At 35.0% G+C, this 21,285-nt stretch overlaps 1 protein-coding gene and 1 pseudogene across 2 annotated transcripts in view; one reads left to right on the top strand and one right to left on the bottom strand.

The window, feature by feature from the left end:
- SCAMP1 (secretory carrier membrane protein 1) overlaps positions 1–21,285 on the bottom strand; it is a 69,880-nt gene that overhangs the window by 3,978 nt on the left and 44,617 nt on the right. For both annotated transcript variants that reach the window (XM_005858068.2, XM_005858067.2), the window contains 3 exons: positions 19,629–19,788; positions 14,894–14,995; positions 11,185–11,302 (listed from right to left, as the gene is read on the bottom strand). In XM_005858068.2, the coding sequence (XP_005858130.1) occupies positions 11,185–11,302; positions 14,894–14,995; positions 19,629–19,788 (380 nt within the window). The remainder of the gene's footprint in view (positions 1–11,184; positions 11,303–14,893; positions 14,996–19,628; positions 19,789–21,285) is intronic.
- Positions 50–1,906, top strand: LOC106728343 (annotated as a pseudogene).

Raw genomic sequence — 21,285 nt, 5'->3', positions numbered from 1 at the left:
TACATGGTAGCTACAATTCTGACAAATGAAACTGTCCATGAAGAACACAAAGTAGAGGCTCCAGTGTGGTTCCAATTCTTGCGGTTATCCTACTGGGGCTGAGTACTGAGTTCCATGGAGGCATCTGACCCCGCTGAGCTTCCCAAGCTGCTTAAGCTTTAGGAGCTCTTTCTCTTCACCTAATATTATCATTGGCTCAATTATGGCAGAGTGATAAAGAGAATTACTCTCAACACCGTTAATTTTCATTCACACTAAAAGATGATATTTACATTTCGCTACCAATCCTTCAACAACCTTGAATCCATACAAGATTGATATAGGTACAGTATATTCCCACAAACTCAATAAACATAATACAGTGAAGCTGAGAGCTTTCCAGGATCATAAAAAAACGAACTGGTGTTTGACATTGACATAAACTATGATGATGTGAAGAGATGTTGTAGTTCTGCAGACATATATTCTAAGTGCTGGACCCTCATGACAATGGCCATACACATCATCAACCGAGCACTGAAAGAGGACTATGAATTTAAACATTGTCTCTGGGTATGTTCTAGACCAGTAGTTCTCAACTTTCTGGCGCTTTAAGTACAGTTCCTCATGTTATGACCCAACCATAAAATTATTTTCGTTGCTACTTCATAACTGTAATGTTGCTACTGTTATGAATCGTAATGTAAATATCTGATATGCAGGATGGTCTTAGGCGACCCCTGTGAAAGGGTCGTTCGACCGCCAAAGGGGTTGCGACCCACAGGTTGAGAACCGCTGTTCTAGAAGAAGAGGTGTTCACTGTTGGGTCTATAATGAATCAGTTAGAAAACTGTCCTCCACAGTACAGTCGGGAATAGTTGAGTATTTGAGTATTGTAAAGGGTGGTCAAGATATTAGAAAGAAATTGCACCAAAATGAAAAAAATCACCCTTTTGTCAGAAAATCTATAAACATAATAAATAAATACTTAGAAGAATATGCCTTGGTTGGTCAAGATAGATTTTAAGCTAGTGTTCCTGAAACAAAATTCATGATGACCTTCAACAAAGCTTCTAAAACAGTGGTTCTCAACCTTCCTAATGCCGCGACCCTTTAATACCGTTCCTCATGTTGTGGTGACCCCCAACCATAAAATTATTTTTGTTGCTACTTCATAACTGTAATTTTGCTACTGTTATGAATCGTAATGTAAATATCTGATATGCAGGATGTATTTTCATTGTTACAAATTGAACATAATTAAAGCATAGTGGTTAATCACAAAAACAATATGTAATTATATATGTGTTTTCCGATGGTCTTAGGTGACCCCTGTGAAAGGGTCGTTCGACCCTCAAAGGGGTCGCGACCCACAGGTTGAGAACCGCTGTTCTAAAAGGATCACAGTTCACTTCAGCAATGGGAGCATTTGAAGGACCATCTGAAGAAAGTAGCCAGATATCCAAATGACATAAAATATGACAAATGTGGAGCCTGGCTTGAGTGGGAGATCATGCTCCAGTACTGTTTTCCATGGCTGGATATCAATGTTAGCTACGTAATTTCTGATATAAGTATTCACTTCTACCAGTTGCTAAGAAGCCCTTCTAGTGTTCATCCTAAAACAGGTCAAATTTCAGTGTCTACTGATTTACAGAAAATGCATCAGTTTGATCCACTTATTGTTCCAACTGTAAGCTCCATCTGCCATGAATTAGATGCCATTTCCACTAATGAAGAGGAAAAAGAGGAGAACAAAGCTGAATACCATATCAAACATAGAACCATAGATTATTAGACCAGTCTAGGTCTTCACGTAAAAGTATTTGAACAGTTTCTTGAAAACCTGGATAAATCCCAAAAAGAACTTCTCAAGAAGATAACAAAAAGACTTCTGAAAATAACAAATCCCCTCCAATGTGGATAACTCCTACCTTCAACCACGAATCAAATACTTCAAGAGATATTTAATAATAAATATGGCAGAACCAGGTATGTATTTTAATGCCCAAAGCAAAATCTCCTTTTCTTGAAAAATAACTATGTTAAAAAGATTCCTAAGACTACCAAAGAAGAATGTACAGGTTCCTGGAAGGAACAATATTGGGAGGAATAAATGGATTGCAGATAAATTTGTAAAATTTAATATTATACAAAGATAATTTTAAGATTTCTAATATAAATACCCACTTCTACCAGTTGCCATATATAGAGGTAATGAGCAGTAATATGCCCATGACTTTCATCTCAGCTCACTAGATATAGCCTCCATATTTCTGGAGTGAATATTCTAGGTGAATGAGGGCTTTGTTCTTAAGTCTAAGATACTTAAGTTAATTATACCTAAAGTGTATATTCAGTCACTTCTTTGCTTACTGATATTTTTATATATCAGGCCACATCCCACTGCCCATCTTTTAAAAATAGTTTTAAACTGAACATCTAAATCTACCAAAACTTTAATTCAAAAGATGTGAGTTACTAGATAATACTATTAGGGCCTACTAGAGTATTGTTTACAACTGTTGCAATTGTAGCTCCTAACTTATTCCCTTAGAAAACAACTGGAATGATTAGATTTGTCTACATCATAAAGTAGCAGCTTAGAAAAACTAACCAACTTTACCAACATAAAACCTATTATACTTGTCAAAACACTTGAACTTTCTATATATCCAGATACTTAAATTTAATTTTAAAGTTTTTATTTCTTCCATAGTTGATTTTCTGTGATAGATTCTGAAGTGTCAGATTTCTTTTGTCTGATTTTATAACCAATCTAAACAAAACAGTCCTTCTGGTTTGCATTCTATCTTCTGAGAAACACTGGGAAGCAAGCTATCAGGCTGGTACTTTCTGTGATTTATGAAAATTTTCCTTCCTTTGCATTTCCTTTAACATTGTTTTCTCTATAGCTACACCATCTTTTAAAAAAAAATTTGTTTACATATAACACTTTATAATGCAGTCAACACACTGAAATGTCTTGCATTTCTCTTTTTCAACTTTTTGAGAAAAATAAAGACTATTGTGCAATTTTTAAAACACCACACACACAAAGTAGGAGGAAAGTCAAAGCCCTAACTGGTTTGGCTCAGTGGATAGAGCGTCGGCTTGCGGACTAAAGGGTCCAAGGTTCAATTCCGGTCAAGGGCATGTACCTGGGTTGTGGGCACATCCCCAGTAGGGGTGTGCATGAGGCAGCTGATCAATGTTTCTAACTCTCTATCTCTCTCCCTTGTAAAAAAATCAATAAAATATATATTTTTTAAAAAGTACCAAAGTCTATCTAAGACACCAATATTTAAGAGGTACTGACAGCAACAAGGAATGATTAGGAGAGGAAGGGGGAAAAACCAAGGACTCTTCTACAGATGGCAAGGGAAGAAAGCATATTAAGGAATGAAGAACTGTCAGGGTAAAAGATAAAAATACCCAGGCACTCCTGAATTCTTCTGATATAGTGGTGCAAGGCCATGCAATATTATCGTGCATCAAAGTGTGAAAATGTTAGGGAGAAAAGGAGAGGACTGACAAGTACACATATTGGTAAACCCTAAAAGTCCTTTCTTCTAGTAACCATAGCACTATTATAAGTATAGATTATTTCTACTCCTCTTTCAAAATCACATTTTTAATGGAACATTAATATAGATAAATTACAATTCCTATGTTTAAGAAATTATCTCACAGTGAGTACATATGATTAGATTCTAGTAAATGAAGTACATTGTAGAAATCTAATAAACCTTCTTTACTTACTAGACCCAGTCACAGTGCAATGTAATTACAGGTTCACTAGGTCCCCCAAGTTTATAGACATGTAATAAATAAACATTTGTTTGAATTTGCTTTGTTATTTCCTTTTTCAAATTCGTATTGAGTAGCTGATGTGATATATTCACAGGCTTCATAGTTTAAACACTTAAAATGAAATTCATAGCCCCACAGAGCACAGAGGCAAAATAAAGGTAGGATTAGCACACTTTCTCAATAGTCTATCTATATAGACCGAGAGAGACACCTAGAGGGAAAAGACTACATAAGTATTCAGTGCACAATGCTCACATACTATCACCACTCAAAACCTCCATGAAACAAGAATATTTGTTACCCTGTCTCTGGGAGTTTTCCTCAGCATAAAATAATTATGTAAATATGTTGCACTAATAAAACTTAAAATTAATTTTTAAATATCTGCATATGGGTCACTAACAAGATGCAATTCCAGAAGGGAACGCTGCTTCCTTAATGTATCTTCAAAAATATCTTAGTGTACACCGGGGTGGTGTATGACAAAAAAAAAAAAAAATTAGATGGAAAGTAAAGAACCATGGTACTTTACTTAATCAAAATTTTCCAAACATATTTTCATTAAAGCTTATAAAACACCATTTGAATAATTCATGCTTTTGTTAATATAAGACCCCTGTCGTACCAAAATTATTTTAACTTTTATAAAAGCTGGGAAAATACAAATAAATGAGTTTTGAAATATTTTTATTCTTATTTTGAGTTTTTAATAAACTATGGATCCATAAGCCCAATTTTTTCAATCAACCATTTCCAAGAAATCCTCTATAAAGCCTCTCGCCCATAGATCTAGGTCAGATGTCCCCCTTCTGTAACCTCTTGAATTACCAACTTTAGTTTCATGCTATTGAAATCCCACTCATCCTTTGGGGCCTAACTCCAATACTGTTGTCCTCTTTCTGCGTGAACTAGCTGTGGCTTTCCCTATTGTGAGTACCTCTTACACTTAGTACATCTTTTAGGGATGCAAATTATGCTGCTTCTTTTGGAGGGCTTATCTACATGTCTGATACCCCACATGCTTTTAGTTCCTTTAGGGGAAGAACATTTCCATTTATTGTTACACCCTTTAATAAAGACATAAATTGTGGCAGGAGCCCCTGAATAAGTATTTGTTTCTTTATCTGCTAGGAATTAAACAAATGACCTAAAATTATCTTCGTTATTAAAAAGTTAGCAAATAAATGCAATACTGCTCTAGTAGACTATACGTACCTGTGTTACAAAGTAAAATGCTTAGTTTGTAATTACCTCAGAGGTTAATTTTTTAAAAAGTGAACATACTACTTCATACCTACTAGGATGGCTATAATTAGAAAAATGGAATATAACAAGTGTTGGCAAAGATGTGGAGAAATTGGAACCCTTGCTGGTAGTAATACAAAATAATGCAGCCACTATGGACAATAATTTGGTGGTTCCTCAAAAAGCTAAAAGTTGATCACCAAGCAACTCCATTCCTAGGTATATACCCAAAAAAACTGAAAGCAGAAACTCAAACAGATATGTGTACACCAATATTCACACGTAGCATTATTCACAATAGCGAAAAGGAGGAAACAACCGAAGTGACCAACAGATTAATAACACAATGTAACATGTACATACAGTGGAATATTATTCGGCCATAACAAAGAAATTCTGATTCATACTACAACATGGCTGAACCTTGAAAACTTTATGCTAAGTGATATGAGTCAAACACAAAAGGAAAATATTGTATGATTCCACTTATATGAAATATCTAGAATAGACAAATTCACTGATACAGAAAGTATATTAGTAGTTACCAGGATTAGGGAAATGGAGTTACTAAATGGCTACAGAGTTTCTGTTTGGTGTGATGAAAAAATTTTGGAAATAGACAATGGTAATGGTTATACAATGTTATGAATATAATTAATGTCACTGACTTGTACACTTAAAACTGATTAAAATGGCAAATTTTATGTTATATATTTTTCCCCACAATCTTTAAAGATTAATAATATATTCAAAACAACTGAACTGTACATTTTAAATGAGTAAACTGCATATTTAAATACCTCAATGAAGCTGTTAAAATATATATATAAAGATATGAATAAAAATATGTTATGTATAGCATTATAAATACTTGATTTACTAAATTACTACTAATAATTACCTGATGAATGTGGACACAAAAGTCTATACACAATTTTTAAAGTTTCATGGAAAAAATAATCATTCAAAACTAGGTCCCAAGAGGAATATGAATTATGTATTATCTATTTATGTCTTCCATACTAAGTTATTCTAGCTCTCACACAAATTTAAAAAAGGGGGAAATTTTGGATACTCCTCATACATATTCCCCTGTGATTCATTCATTTATTATTTAACCCACTTATAGCACCTCTGCCTTAACCCCAAACTATTATTCAATTCTAATCATTTACTATAGAAAGAAGATATTTAAAAAACAAAACATCATTTAGAAATAATCTAATGAAAATTTTAAGAAATCTATCTGTGAAAGGTACAGGCTGAACTATTCCCTCATTTAAGAAGAGGTACAAGAGACAGGTATTCTTGCATTTCAATTTTTTTAAAATTTGGATTGTAAGATGATGCTACGAGGGAAACAATGTTAAGTTACCATAATGTTCATACTGGGAATTCTACATACCAATGATTACCTACTCCAACTATACAAGATATCAGAATGCCAACAAAATTCTCAAAATTGTATTCACTATAAGAGCAATAAACATATATCACAGAATGTGTTTAGCTAGGGATGGAAACACAAAATAGCCAAATAAAACAACAATTCTAGAGTTAAAATAGTGTGTGCACAGATAACTTTTAGAGGGTTTATGAAGAGCCTGACCCCTAGTGGTTATAAACTATGGCTACATAATGCCAATTTTTTTTTTTTTTTTTTTTTAAACAGCCAGTTTTGAGCAAGTGAAAAAGAAAAAAATTAGGTGCTTTTATCGGATCTCAATTTCTATCAAAGTAAGAGAAATCTATGCCATTACAAATATGAAAGCTAGCTCAAATCACATTTTAGCTTATATTATCCCCATTGACTGTACGTCACAAAATCATCTCATCTAAATTCCTTCTTTCACAGATAAAGACTATGAGATTCAGATAAGTTTAAAAGCTTATACAGACTGAAAGACAGTGAACACATATAAAAAAGAAATAACTGGGAACTTCTTTAATTATGTAGTAACAGAAAAAAAAAGCCAACCAAAATATAGTATGTTGTACAATTTCCATATCAATATACTGATTTGAGAAGCAGTCATACTTCTTTTGACTGCCTGGAATACAACAAGCACAGCTCTAAAACCTTTCTTTTCATGCAACTGGATCCTGAAGAATTGTTACCTGGGGAAAAACATTGCAGGTCAAAGACTAGAGTGCTGCACACAGCAGTCAGTTACACAGCAGCTGCAAAATAAACACTTCCTCTACACTCTGACTCTATTAAGCATCTATGCCACACATTCCCCACCACCACCACTGCTGGTTAAAATTTCTTCCACATTCTTCCCTCAGTAGATTCTTAATTGCTGGGAGTATTCTACCCTAGACCCTCTTCTCACTTCATATTCACCTTCTATGTTCCATTTACATCAAGAAGTCAATACTTCCCAAGTCTAGAAATCCAGCCTAAAGCTCTTGCCTTTGCTCCCAACTTATTATCCAAAAGCCTACAAAGTGATTAATTACACTTTAAGGCCCCTCTAGAAGTTTAAACTCTCCATGTGTAAAGTTGAAAACATCTTGATGCTCTCTTTCTGAATGACCCACCATCTAAAAGACTGGGTTGTCATCCTTGAGTCTTCCCTCATCCCCCACTTCCAGGCCCAAGTCAAATCAATCACTACCTGCTCATTTTCCCCGTGCTACGGTTACTTTACTGCCACTTTCTCAGTTTAGGCTACCATCATTACTTTCTAGTTAGTAACCAGCTTCCTAGCTTATCTCCAAGTCTTAATTTCTCTAAGTACCACATTGGTGCCCCACAAATCCCAAATCTATTTCTGAATAGTCTTTCTAAAGTTCAAATCAGATCAATTCAACTGCTCTCCTCTTTGAACCTCTTCTATGGCCCACCACTACTCTTTGGAGATGATCCAAATTTCTTCTTTTTATTATTATTACTTTTTTATTTTATTTCTTTATTGTTTTCAGAGAGGAAGGAAGAGGGAGAGAGAGAGAGAAACATCAATGATGAAAGAGAATCATTGATTGGCTGCCTCCTGCACGCCCCCTACTGGGGATCGAGCCCACAACCCAGGCATGTGCCCTTGACGGGAATCAAACCTGGGACCCTTCAGTCCGCAAGCCGACACTCTATCCACCAAGCCAAGCTGGCTGGGGCAAGATCCAAATTTCTTAACAAGGTTTCTTAGTTTACAAGACCTACAGAATAAAAGTACACTTACTTTTTCAGCCTCATCTTTACCTCTCCTCTACCACCAACAGCTCACTTTCTCCTTGCAGGACTCAAGCACCAAGCTTATTTCCCATCCATTCTCAGCTACTTTTAATTCCCTGTATATACCATGCTATTCCCTGCAGCTAGATATGAAAATGGTATCCCTGCTACCTGGTACCTACTTATCCTCTCCTTCCCCGTTAATCCTTTACTTAGGTAACTCCTGTTCATCATGATCTCTCACCCAAGGCAATACAAAAAGACCTCACTACTAAAAGAGATCTCCAAAACTTAGTTAGATGTCCCTCCTGTGTGCTCCCTATATTTGGCCACACAATGGCCACTAAATCATTGGATTCTGATACCCATTCATTTGTTTCTCTTCCACACCACAATGTGAACTCCTTGAGCATATGGCACACTAACACATACTCTTCAATGGTTGTTTAACAAATGAATGGAACCTGCAACATACCACAAAACCCTCTACTGTACTCTAAATTTATTACATTTCTAGTTTTAGAAAGCATACCCTATGATATATTTGGAATAAATTGTCCAAAGAGATGTTATAATGGTCAGACTATACTCTCCAGTTACCAAACACTAATCTAGGTGTTGCTGTGAAGGTATTTTGCATATATGGTTATCATCTATAATCAGTTCACTCTGAGAAAAAGAGAATATCTTGAATGATCTGGGTGGGCCTGATTCAATTAGTTAAAATGCCTTATGAACAGAACTGAGGTTTTTCTGAGAAAGAAAAAAATCCCACCTGTGGACTAGAGCTTCAGCTTCTGCTTGAGCTTACAACCCTTCCTGACCGCCCATCTGTGGGTTTCAGACTGATCTGGCCAACCCCCACAACCACATAAGCCAATTCATCTCAATAAATAGCTTTATTCTGTTCTGTTTCTCTGATGGAACACTGACTGATACAAGCACCTACTCAACAAAACTACACATCAGACCAGACCCTGAATATAACATGATAAAGAGGTCAAAAGACCAGAAAAGAACATTAATTTCAATTGAGGCCCTGTGCTATGCAATTTACATTCATTATTTCATTCAATCCTCACACCAACCCCATAAAAGTAGCAGTTATTCTCATTCATTCAACCTATATATATACCTATCACATGCCAATCACTGCCAGTCACTGTTCTAAATGTGAGGAATACAGCCTGAAAGCACACAGACTAGGTCCCGCTGCCATGGAGCTTAGAGTATGGGTGAAGGTAATGAACCTGAGCGGTTACAGAAGCATGCCTCAGTCCATACAGCTGTATGTGAAGATGTCAGATTTTTGACCTGAGTTGTGTGGTTCCAAAGCTCTTCTCATTTAATTCCAATGCAACAAGATATATTCACTGTGGAGGAATTTAACAAGCTGGGTATCCAGAAAATGTGCACTATAAGGTACATAAAGTGGCTTATGCCCAGATCCCAGTGTGTAATACAGACAGCAAGTTCCCCGATAAAATAGAGGATGACATAATCCCTAAGAAAGATTCTGTGGAAGAGGCAGGAAGATTTGAACAAGTGCTTGAAAGAACACTAGTAGAGATGAAGCAACCTGAAAGTTAAGAAGCATAGCATGAACTGGGGCAAAGGAAGCTGCAGGATGTATTTTTAAGAAACTGAATACATAGTACAGTTTGACTAGAGTAGAAAGTCTGGATCCAGGAGCTGTGAAAAGGACTAGTCCTACCTCCCACATTCACCACAATTCCATTTCCCACCCCATGTCCACTTCAAAAATCTTCAGAGTGCTAGGTTTGTTTGGAGGTCTTTAGATTTTACAGCACAAAAATCAGTGAACTGACTGCATTTAAGAAGACTTTTACTAATGAACTGGACAAAGAAATAAATGAAAGAGAAAGAATAGGCTCAGAGGCAGAAGAATCAGAACATAATTATGAAGACTGAGGAAGAGGAGCCACCTATAGCACAGAAGGCTTCAAAGAGGAGGAAGAATGCAAAATGACTAGGATTCAGTAGCTTTAGAAAGCTGAGTTTCAATAGTATGTGTGTGTAGTTCAGAAAATAAAAGCTTTATTAACAGAAAATGAATAGCAAAATTTGGACAGAAAAAAAATAGTCTAACCTTCAGCGAGTTTTGAGAAGGACAAAAGGCAAATGTACAAGTAAAATATTTCAAGAGTACAGAGTGTTCTTAAATATAAAGTACAATTATTTCTATCCACTCCTTGTACATATCTCAATTAACTGGGCATTAAAAAATAAAGAAAAATGTTGTATAGACTTATTTTCTTCAGAGTGAGACCTATCAAAAGTCTATCATTTTAAAACATAGGTGTTATTTCAAGGGTTTCTATATCAAGTTTGAACACATGTAGAATAGAAAACATTTCTGTAATGCATCATAAAACACCATTAAACTTTATATAAATAAATAAAAACACGGATTTCTCTCCTACACTATGTAATGATTTTTTTTAAGGCTGTGAAAACAGCCATGGGAATTCAATAGGAAGAAGTGTAGAAAATTGAGCAGTCACTAAAAACAAAAATTCATGTCATAACCCAGCCTGAACCTGTCACTAGCTCACTTTACACCTTATATAAATAATTTAGTGTCTTTACATTTTAAATACAAATAAAATGCACACATCACACTTCATTAATCAGGCTAATATATTTAATATTCAAAAAAGAAATCAGAATATTTTTAAATAATCCAAATTTTAAAAATAAGGTTGACTCTTCAGTTAATGCAAAAAGCCTTCAGTTAACAGGATTTTAAAACATTTCCTTTTTACAGGAAGTTAAAAATGTGATGCAATTTTCAAAAATATATCTATGCATTAACTATTAATTGTAAAAAGTAATCCTCAGAGAGAAAACTTGCACAAAAAGAACAAAAAAAATGGCTTGAGGTTACAATAAGAGCAAAATAGGAAAATGAGTTTCACTATAAAAATTTGCAGACATAAAATTTCATTTACCTTTTTGAACATAACTAGTGAGATGACTGCTGATGCTGTGAAAAGTGCTGCTATGATTATCATCATGATTCCAACAGGAATACTTTTGTTGAGACCAGTAAGGGATGAAATCCAACCACTATGAAGTAACAAAAAGAAAGTATAATTAGGTAAATAAATCAATGCACATTAAAAAATAACATTAACAACTAACATATATTCAGCTCTTATGAACCAAGCAATGTTCTTGTTCTTTATACATGTTAACTCATTTAATTCTCACAACAATCCTATAAGATAATGCTGTTTTTAATCTCTATTTTACAGGTGAGGAACTGAGTCACTGAGCTATTCAGTACCTGCCCAAGGTCATACAGCTAAATGGCATAGTATGAATTCAAACCCAGATATCAACCTCCAGCCTTAAGTGTATACCATCAGATTTTATATTTTTTAAGCCTAGGAGTTCATTATTACTTTCTTTTAAAGTTCATTTTAAATTCTGCTTAATTATGGAAGAAAATATTTGCAAACCATATATCCAACAAAGGGTTAGCATCCAGAATATATATAAAGAACTTTCAAACCTCAACAGTAAAAAAAAAAAAAAAAAATTGATAGGAAAATGGGCAAAAAAACATGAAGATATATTTCACAAAGAGGATACAAAGATCACAAATATGCACATGAAATGATGTTCAACATCATGAGTTATTAGGGAAATACAAATTAAAACCTCAATTAGATATCACTACACACCTATCAGGATGGCTAAAGTAAAATCAGTGACAATACCAAATGCTGGTGAAGATGTGGAGGCTGAATCACTCACACATAGTTTGTAGGAATGTAAAGTGGTACATCCATTCTGGAAAACGGTCAGTTTCTTAAAAAACACTAAATATGCAACTTCCATATGAACCAACAATTACAATCTTCGGTATTTATCACAGAGAAATAAAAATTTATGTTCACAAATGTTTATAGTGACTTTATTCATAATAGCCCAAACACTAGGAACTCCAAAGTCCTTCAACTCTGGTTAAACAAACTGTGGTACATCCATATCATGAAATACTACTCAGGAATAAATACACACAACAACCTGAATGAACCGCCTAAGAATGATGCTGAGGGGAAAAAAGCCAAAAGTTACACAATGTATAATTCCATTTATATAATTTATATCATTCCATTTATATAATTCTTGAAATGACAAAATAACAGAAATGACGAACATATTAGTGATTGCTGGCGTTAAGGAGGGAATCGGAGCAGGAGGAAAGTGAATGTGGCTATAAAAGGGCAGCATGAGGGATCCTTTGGTGATGAAGTGTTCTCTATCCTGACTTAATGTCATAATCCTGGTTTTGGTACTATACCATAGTTTGACCAAGATATTACCACTGGGGAAACTAGGGAAAGAATACTTGGGATCTCTCTGAATTATTTTTTTTATAATTGTATGTAAATCTACAATTAACTCAAATAGTTTAAATCTGCTGAATTACATGAGATTCATCTTAAAATAGGTCATCCTACATGCACACTCACTTGCAGACTCCTGTGCTATTTCATTACTGCACATGCTGTTGTGCTCAATTTTAACACTTTTTCAAAGTTTGTGCTAAAGAGTAAAATATTACTTCAATTTCATAATTAAAAAAAACTTGTGCTTTTAACATAAGCAGTATTTCTTAATTAAATATTTAAAACATTTCCTCAAATGCCAAAGACTAAGCACTATTTAAAATGTTAATGAATGCACCGGCCTATTTGGCTCAGTGGTTGAGCATTGACCCATGAACCAGGAGGTCACAGTTCGATTCCCAGTCAGGGCATATGCCTAGGTTGTGGGCTTGATCACCAATAGGGGGCATGCAGGAGGCAGCTGGGTGATGATTCTCTCTCATCATTGATGTTTCTATCTCTCTCTCCCTCTCCCTTCCTCTCTGAAATAAAAACATTTTTTTAAAATCTTAAAAAATAAAAAAGATAATGAATGCTTTTTCCTAGGACTTAAAATATCAATATATTATCTGCATTAGATCTGCAAAGCTACCGAAAGTTATCTGATTGCCAGTCACTACTCCAATTCAGTAGTAGCATACTAAATGTAAGTCCTCAATACACTGTAGTTACATGCTCATTTTAGTTTATGTACACTGCAGTAAATTTGCCCAGAATATGCTCTTATCTTATAAAAACTCAATTGTGCCAGGCCAGTGTTGCTCAGTGGTTGAATGTCCATCTATGAACCTGGGGGTTTCAGTTGGAATCTCAGTCAGGGGACATGCCCGGGTTGTGGGCTCAATCCCCAGTAGGGGGTATATAGGAGGCAGTCTATCCAGTCTATCGATGATTCTCTCTTCTTTCTTTTATAACTTGAGTTACAAATTTAAAGTTGAATTCTTAAAAATAAATAAATATATATATATATATACACACACACACACACACACACATATATTGATTTCAGAGAGGGAGATAATTTTAGAGATGTGCTCTTTTCCATCTGTTGTTTCATTCAAGGAGTGTTTGCTCCACAGTGTATGAAGGGAGATATAAATCTGCTATTACCTCCTAGCCTGGGTCCAAATAGTGTCCACTTCTTAGGACCTCCTAATAAGTGACCATTTTGTCATATGGAGAATGATTATATTATTTAAAAATATATGTATAGATTTGGAAGCAGATGAAGTGTCCATCAGTAGATAAGTGGATAAAAAAGCTGTGGCCCATTTATACAATGGAATACTATTTGGTTATAAAAAAAGAAGGAAATCTTACCTTGTGTGACAGCATGAATAGACCTGAAGAGTGTTATGCTAAGTGAAATAACCCAGTCAGAGAAAGACAAGTACCATATGATTTCACTCATATGTAGAATCTAATCAGCAAAATAAACTAAAAAACAAAATCGAAACAGACTCACAGATAGAGAACAGACTGACAGCTGTAAGAGGGGAGGAGGGGTTGTGGGGCTAGGTGAAAAAGGTAAAGAGATTAAGAAAAAAACAAGAAGAAGAAGAAAACTCATCGACATAGACAACAGTATGGAGATTACCAGAGGGAAGGGAGGTGGGGGAGGTAGAAGAGTTAGTATAAGGGAGATAAATGGTAATGGAAAGAGACTTGACTTGGGGTGGTGAACACACAATACAATATACAGATGATGTATTATAGAATTATACACCTGAAACCTATATAATTTTACTAACCAATGTCACCCTAATAAATTCAATAAAAAAGAAAATATATATGTATGTATGTGATGCAGTGATTCCACTCTTCAAAGACATATGTCCATGCACATGTGTGTGTATATGAAAACAGGTTTGTAATACCTAAAATAGTGCTTTACACATAATAGGTCCCTTTTCCTTAAAACCCTTGAATTTCTTTTCTCTCCCTTCCACTGTCCTTGGCCTTCCTATCTGATCACTCCTCAGTCTCCTTTTTACAAATTTTCCTCTTAGTGCCCATGATATACACATTTTATTTAAACTAGATATAATGTGCCAATTTTAAAAATGGGAACATAATTTTCAAATAGAATGGTTTTTCAAAAGGTTATGTCTTAGAAAATTAAATACTAAAAACTGCAATTTTTACTTTTATTTATTTCCTTTTGCTAATGTGGCTTTTCTCTGTTAACTATTTTTAGGAAGCCAAAAATTACATAAAGATACAAGATGAACAGATTAACTAGAGTAATAAAATGACTTACCAGTTGCCCCAGTTGTGAAATCCTGCAGCCTGTAGTACATGTACGGCAAACTGACAAATATAGACGAAGAAGAATACAAAGAATCGGAATGAACTGTCACTCCTTTTTAAAAAAGGCGGGGGGGGGGGGCGCGGGAGGGAGAGAAAAAAGGAGAAAATGTCATTTTTCTTAATACCTTTATATTCACATGCAGACTGACACTCAATGTTAAAAAATAAAATATTTTTAAATATACCAGCGGCAACTACCTGAGGCTTGATATTACAATAACATAATTTATGTGAAACCTTTATCCAAATACTAGAAGATATTGTTTTTATTACTGCAACCTCACTTTTCAATTTCCAGCTATACAACAAAACATCTTAACAAAAAAATGTAGTTTTCCTTTTTTTACTAGTTTCACTGAATTATAGTTAACATACAATAAACTGCAAATATTTTAATGTACAGTTCAATGGTTTGACATATGTATATACCCATGAACCTTCTCCAATAAAAATCATACTTATCCCGTTTCTTGTGCACATAAGTAATCCCTCCCTCTCCACCCCACCCACTGTTTTCTGTCAGCATAGCTTTCATATTTTAGAGTTTTATATAAATGGGATCATACACTATATACTTTTTTCTTGTCTGCCTCTTTCACTCAGCAAAATTATTTTGAGATTCACTCAATGTTGCATGTGTCAAAAGTTCCTTCCTTTTCAATGTTATGTAGCAGTGCATTGTATAGATAGACCAATTTTATTCATTCACCTACTGATAGTCATTTAGATTGTTTCTGGAACACCTGGGAAGTTTATGTTTAACATTTTAAGAAACTGCCAAACTGTTTAATGAAGCATTTATTCCATTTTATATTCCCAACAGCAGTATATAAGTGTTCCAGTTCCTCCACATCTACACTTGGTATGGTCAACCCTTTACATTTTAGCCATGCTAACAAGTATATAGTGACATCTCATCTGATTTCAATTTGGATTTTCCTAATACCTAATGTTGCTGAGCACTATTTCAAGTGCTTTTTGTCATCCATACATCTTTGGTGATCTGTTGACCACCCACAAAGCCAAAAATGTTGCATACATTATCTCTAATCCTCTTATCAACTCAGCAAATACTATCACCAATTTACACTCAACAAACTGAGGCACTGCTAGTTTTTACTGCATTTTCCTAGGAGCACACAATTTTTAAGTGGGGAAGCCAGAATTCTAACCTTTTCTCAGTATGTTTCCAATAGTTAATACTTCTTCAACAACACACTGCCGCATTAATAACTGCCTAATAAATATTTTAAAGTATTTACATAATGCTTAGTGATTTGGGGAAGCATAAAATTAAGAACAGTTATAATCTTTTAAAAACATATAAATGAGCCCAGCCAGTGTGGCTCAATGGTTGAGCGTCCACCCATGAACCAGGAAGTCACAGTTCAATTCCTGGTCAGGGCACATGCCCGGGTTTCGGGCTTGATCCCCAGTAAGAGGTGTTCAGGAGGCAGCGGATCAATGATTCTCATCAGTGATGTTTCTATCTCTCACTCCTTCCTTCTTCTCTGAAGTCAATAAAAATATATTTTAAAAAAACACACATATAAATGACAAAATGGCAACTCCAAGTTTAATTCTGATACCTAATAAACTTAACTTTTAAAATCACATATAGTCCTAGCTGGTTTGGCTCAGTGGATAGAGCATTGGCCTGCGGACTGAAGGGTCCCAGGTTTGAATCCAGTCAAGGGCACATACTTCAGTTGCAGACTCCTCCCCAGCCCGGGGCCCTGGTCGGGGTGCGTGCAGGAGGCAACCAATTATTGTTTCTCTCACGTCGATGTTTCTCTCGGTCTTTCCCTCTCTCTTCCACTCTCTCTAAAAATCAATGGGAAAATATCACCCTAACCGGTTTGGCTCAATGGATAGAACATCGGCCTTCGGACTGAAGGGTCCCAGGTTCAATTCCGGTCAAGGGCACACGCCCAGACCGGGCTCAATCCCCCGTAGGGGGCGTGGAGGAGGCAGCCAATCGATGATTCTCTCTCATCATTGATATTTCAATCTCTCTCTCCCTCTCCCTTCCTCTCTCTGAAATCAATAAAAATGTATTTTTTAAAAAAGAAAGAAAAATATCCTCAAGTGAGGATTAAAGTATATATATATATATATACATGCACGCGCGCACGCGCGCGCGTGTGTGTGTGTGTGTGTGTGTGTGTGTGTGTGTATGTAAGCCCAGCCTAAAAAGTTTTAGTTACCCATTATCTACGGACTTACATAGTATGTTCAGATGTTTGTTTCATTTCTTAATCATCGTTCTTAAAATATAATACAAAGCCCTTAAATATCCCGACTGCCCTTTCTCAAAGGCAGAAATCTCTATCAAAACCAATCTCAAATATTAGTAAAGCACCTACATGAATAAGTAAAATCTCTTTTAAAATCCTATATTTAGCCGAAACCGGTTTGGCTCAGTGGATAGAGCGTCAGCCTGCAGACTGAAGGGTCCCAGGTTCGATTCCGGTCAAGGGCATGTACCTGGGTTGCGGGCACATCCCCAGTGGGAGATGTGCAGGAGGCAGTTGATCGATGTTTCTCTCTCATCGATGTTTCTAACTCTCTATCTCTCTCCCTTCCTCTCTGTAAAAAATCAATAAAATATATTTAAAAAAATCCTATATTTAATATAAATAATCATATCCAATGTATCTGGTTTGAGTTTCATATTTATGGAAGAAATCTGTGGTTAATAAATGTTTAACAAACTTTACTAAGTACTTCCAAAGATACTTTGGCTCACCAACACTTGGCTTTCTGGATGAAGAAAATCCCAAAGTTATACACTGAGTAGGTATATTAATGATTTCAAATATTCTAATTTCAACTTTCCCCATAAAATTTTTTTCCTCTCAGTTCTGCTCCAAATAGTGAAACCCAGATAATTAGCGTATTTGTGATATACTCTAAAGGCTTGCAATTCAGCTAAAAATCTAGCCTACAACTGGCAAAGAAAGAGAATAAAAGGAACTGAGTGATTTCAAGTAATAAATGGCAAAAGACTGGCTTTTTGTTTGTTTTGTCACTTGAGGACATTTTTCCATTGATTTTTTTAGAGAGAGTGGAAGGGGCAAATGGGAGGGAGAGAGAGAAAAACATAGATGTAAGAGAGACACATCGACTGATTGCCTCCCACTCATGCACTGACCGGGACCAGGATCAAACCCACAACCCAGGTACATGCCCTTGACTGGGAATCAAACCTGTGACCCTGTGGTCCCAGGGCCACTCTAACCACTTAACAACACTGGCCAGGGCAAAAACTGGTTTTTAATAGTCTTTTTGGCTATGTTAGTCATAGAGGTTTAAAATCCAAAATCTCTAGTCTCAGGTCACTTTTAAAATTTCAAATTGATACATCCCCATTGCCACCCACCAGTATCATTATGGTTATACTGGTAACATGACAAAAGTAGGCAGGCAGAGGCCAGATGTCAAAAAAATTAAAAATTGATAAACCTTGTGAGCCGGGCTTATATAACAAGGAAAAGAACTCTCTTCCTACATCATGCAGAAAGTAGATAGTTCCTTTTAATTTCTCTCCAACCCACATTTACAGAGGTCCCTCGCCCCATTCCTTGACAACCAACCTCCCATATTTCAATATATACCCAAAGGTTCTTTCCTCATTTTCTCTCCTCCCACCTATTTTCCCCTGCATTTTATTTCTAACCAATTTAGTTTTCTGTTGAGTGACACCTTTTCTCTCCAAATTCTCAATCTTCTCTCTTTTCTTTCTGTCCCCCCAACCCCATCTGTTTACATATCTGGGTTTCTAATTCCATATTTTGTGTGTGTGAGGTGGGGATGGTAAACATTCTAGTTAACCAAAGAAATTTTATGTTGAAATGGAAAAAAAGTTAAATAATTGAATGTGACCCTCTCATTTCCCTAATATATCATCTGCACAATACTGGTACATGCCTATTTCTCAGTAATGCTACCTCTCATTCATGAGAGTTGAAAGAGGTTCATTATTCATAAATTAGTTTATTCAAATAAAAATGAGTTGATAAACAACTGAATATGTGGACTCAAACAGTGCTAGCATCTAAATCAGCATTTCCCAATGTTTATTTCTTAAAACAATAGTCGAAAAAGGTGCTTGACAAAATAATAAGTATAATAATAATGGTTTCATGGTCAAATCATAAAACACACTAGGCTCTTAAAGAGTCTAAGAAATCCTAAAATGAAGTAACTTGCTTAACTTTATTATCCAGCCTTTCCCAAACGGAAAACTAATGAACTGTTTTTTTCCACAACACCTACTAATTGCCCACAGAATATGCATTTAGGAAATGTTACTCCTAACCAACAATTAAATATACCATGAAAAGTATTATACTTCATCTTATAGTCTAAATAGTTTTAAAATGTTGCTGTCTTTTGAAAAACCAAAAGTGAATTTACACAGAACATACTTACAAAGTTGCTAGGTGAAAGTGATTCACTTTAAACATTACATGCATTTACATTACCTAGTTTCATTTAAGATTTAGGCTATAATGACCACTTGTGATTGAATACACATGCATATGATATATCGACTTTTCTGAAGGTGTTATACAATAATAAAAATTTTTTTTAATGAAAATGTCAATTTTCCCGTTAAAGTGTACCATGAGTATTTACTTCACAGGTTTTAAAGAGCATATTTTAAAGTACACACATTTTACCTGAAAGCTCCGTAAAGTGGTCTGTACCAACAGACAAATGAACAAGGAGTAAAAAGCAAGAACCACAGGATACTCAATCCAAAATCAACCCCTCTTGTAGCATCAACACAAAACCAAGCCAAGCATCCGAAGATATTTAGAAACAGTGTTACCGTATGGACTGTGGAATCAAAAAACAAAATAGAAATGTTTACAATCAATTTATGAGTTCATTCAACAAAAATTATAAATGAAAAAAATACTTCCCAAGAGCGAATGTATTTTACACCATGTTTTCATTTAGTATTTTTCAAAACATTGTTGTTTCTTATGCATTTGATTTGAAAATAGAGTAATCACAGGAAAAGGAGTCCTAATACATGCACTGTTTGGCAAAAATTCTTTTGGCCCTTTTTTAAAGGGCAATTACACAGGTAAACCAGAGAAGCACTACCTAAAGGGCCTCTCCCCTGAGAAGGGAACATGTGATATGTCTCTTGATTGAAGACTCAGGAAGAAAGTAGTGCCTGCCAGGAAAAGAACCAGAACTTGGGAGGGAAAAGATCCTACATTCAGAACTATATTTTTACAGAGTGGGTCTGCAGACGTCTCTCCGAGCAGATTATACACAGAAGAGAAGTAACCTGTGCAATCTCATTATGACATTTTTAAACAATAAAATTGGAATCATTGGACTAAAAATAATCAGGATTTTTAATTCATCTTCACTGAGTTGTCCATTTTTTTTTCAAGTCCTGGGATTCAAACTGTGTTTTGGTAGAGGATTACACTTATTAAAGAAAAAAAAGTATACTATGATGCATTTCAGCTCCAGTGGCAGACCTTTCTTTAGTTAACACAAATAGATCTTGGCAAACTCTTCATATGTTATTAATAATTACTTTCCCTGACAGACCAAAAACAAAAAGTCTGGATAACATATAACTATACACTATAATCCTAAAAACCACATTTACCCATTATAATCATTTTAAGCACTTTCAAAAATTTATTACTGGCTGAATTTATTATAGAAAATAAATTCTTTCAAAAGTGAAAATAATTTTTAATGCAAATTATCAATACAATAAAAGAATATTGACAAACTACTACTTGAATAAAAATAAATAAAAACCTAGTGAATCTAAATAAAAAACTCACATTAAAAACAAATTTTAAAATCTCTTTAAATTATTAATCAAATAAGAGTAATGATTAATGAAACAGGACAAAAACACACATTCTAGGATGCCTCATCTAATTTGCTCTCATCTAACAACTAGATAAATACACAATCTCTAGAACAGGAGAAAAAGCTCCAGAGGAAAAGATCTAGATAATAGTGATATAATACTATTGAGCTAATCAATCTCTGTGTATTTCAATTTTTCATCTATAAAAATGCAGGAGCTCTTCCAGCCTTAAAATTCCATTCCCCTCTATTACACAAGAACGACTTACTAATAATTACTTCCTCTGTCCCATAATAATAGTAGCAAGTGAATATTTAAATGGGAATTATTGGCGAATGCAGCTGTAAGTTATGTTGTAGCGCAAAATTGCAAAGCCTTCAATCAAAATCAATGTTTCATGACATCTGTCATTTGTTTTGACACATCTTTCAATTTTTAGGTTAATCTAATTATTATGAATTATAACTATTTTTCTAATTTCATCC

The sequence above is a fragment of the Myotis brandtii genome, unplaced genomic scaffold (assembly GCF_000412655.1).
Source record: "Myotis brandtii unplaced genomic scaffold, ASM41265v1 scaffold115, whole genome shotgun sequence".
Lineage (NCBI taxonomy): Eukaryota > Metazoa > Chordata > Mammalia > Chiroptera > Vespertilionidae > Myotis > Myotis brandtii.
This window is presented reverse-complemented; position numbering and strand designations above follow the sequence as displayed.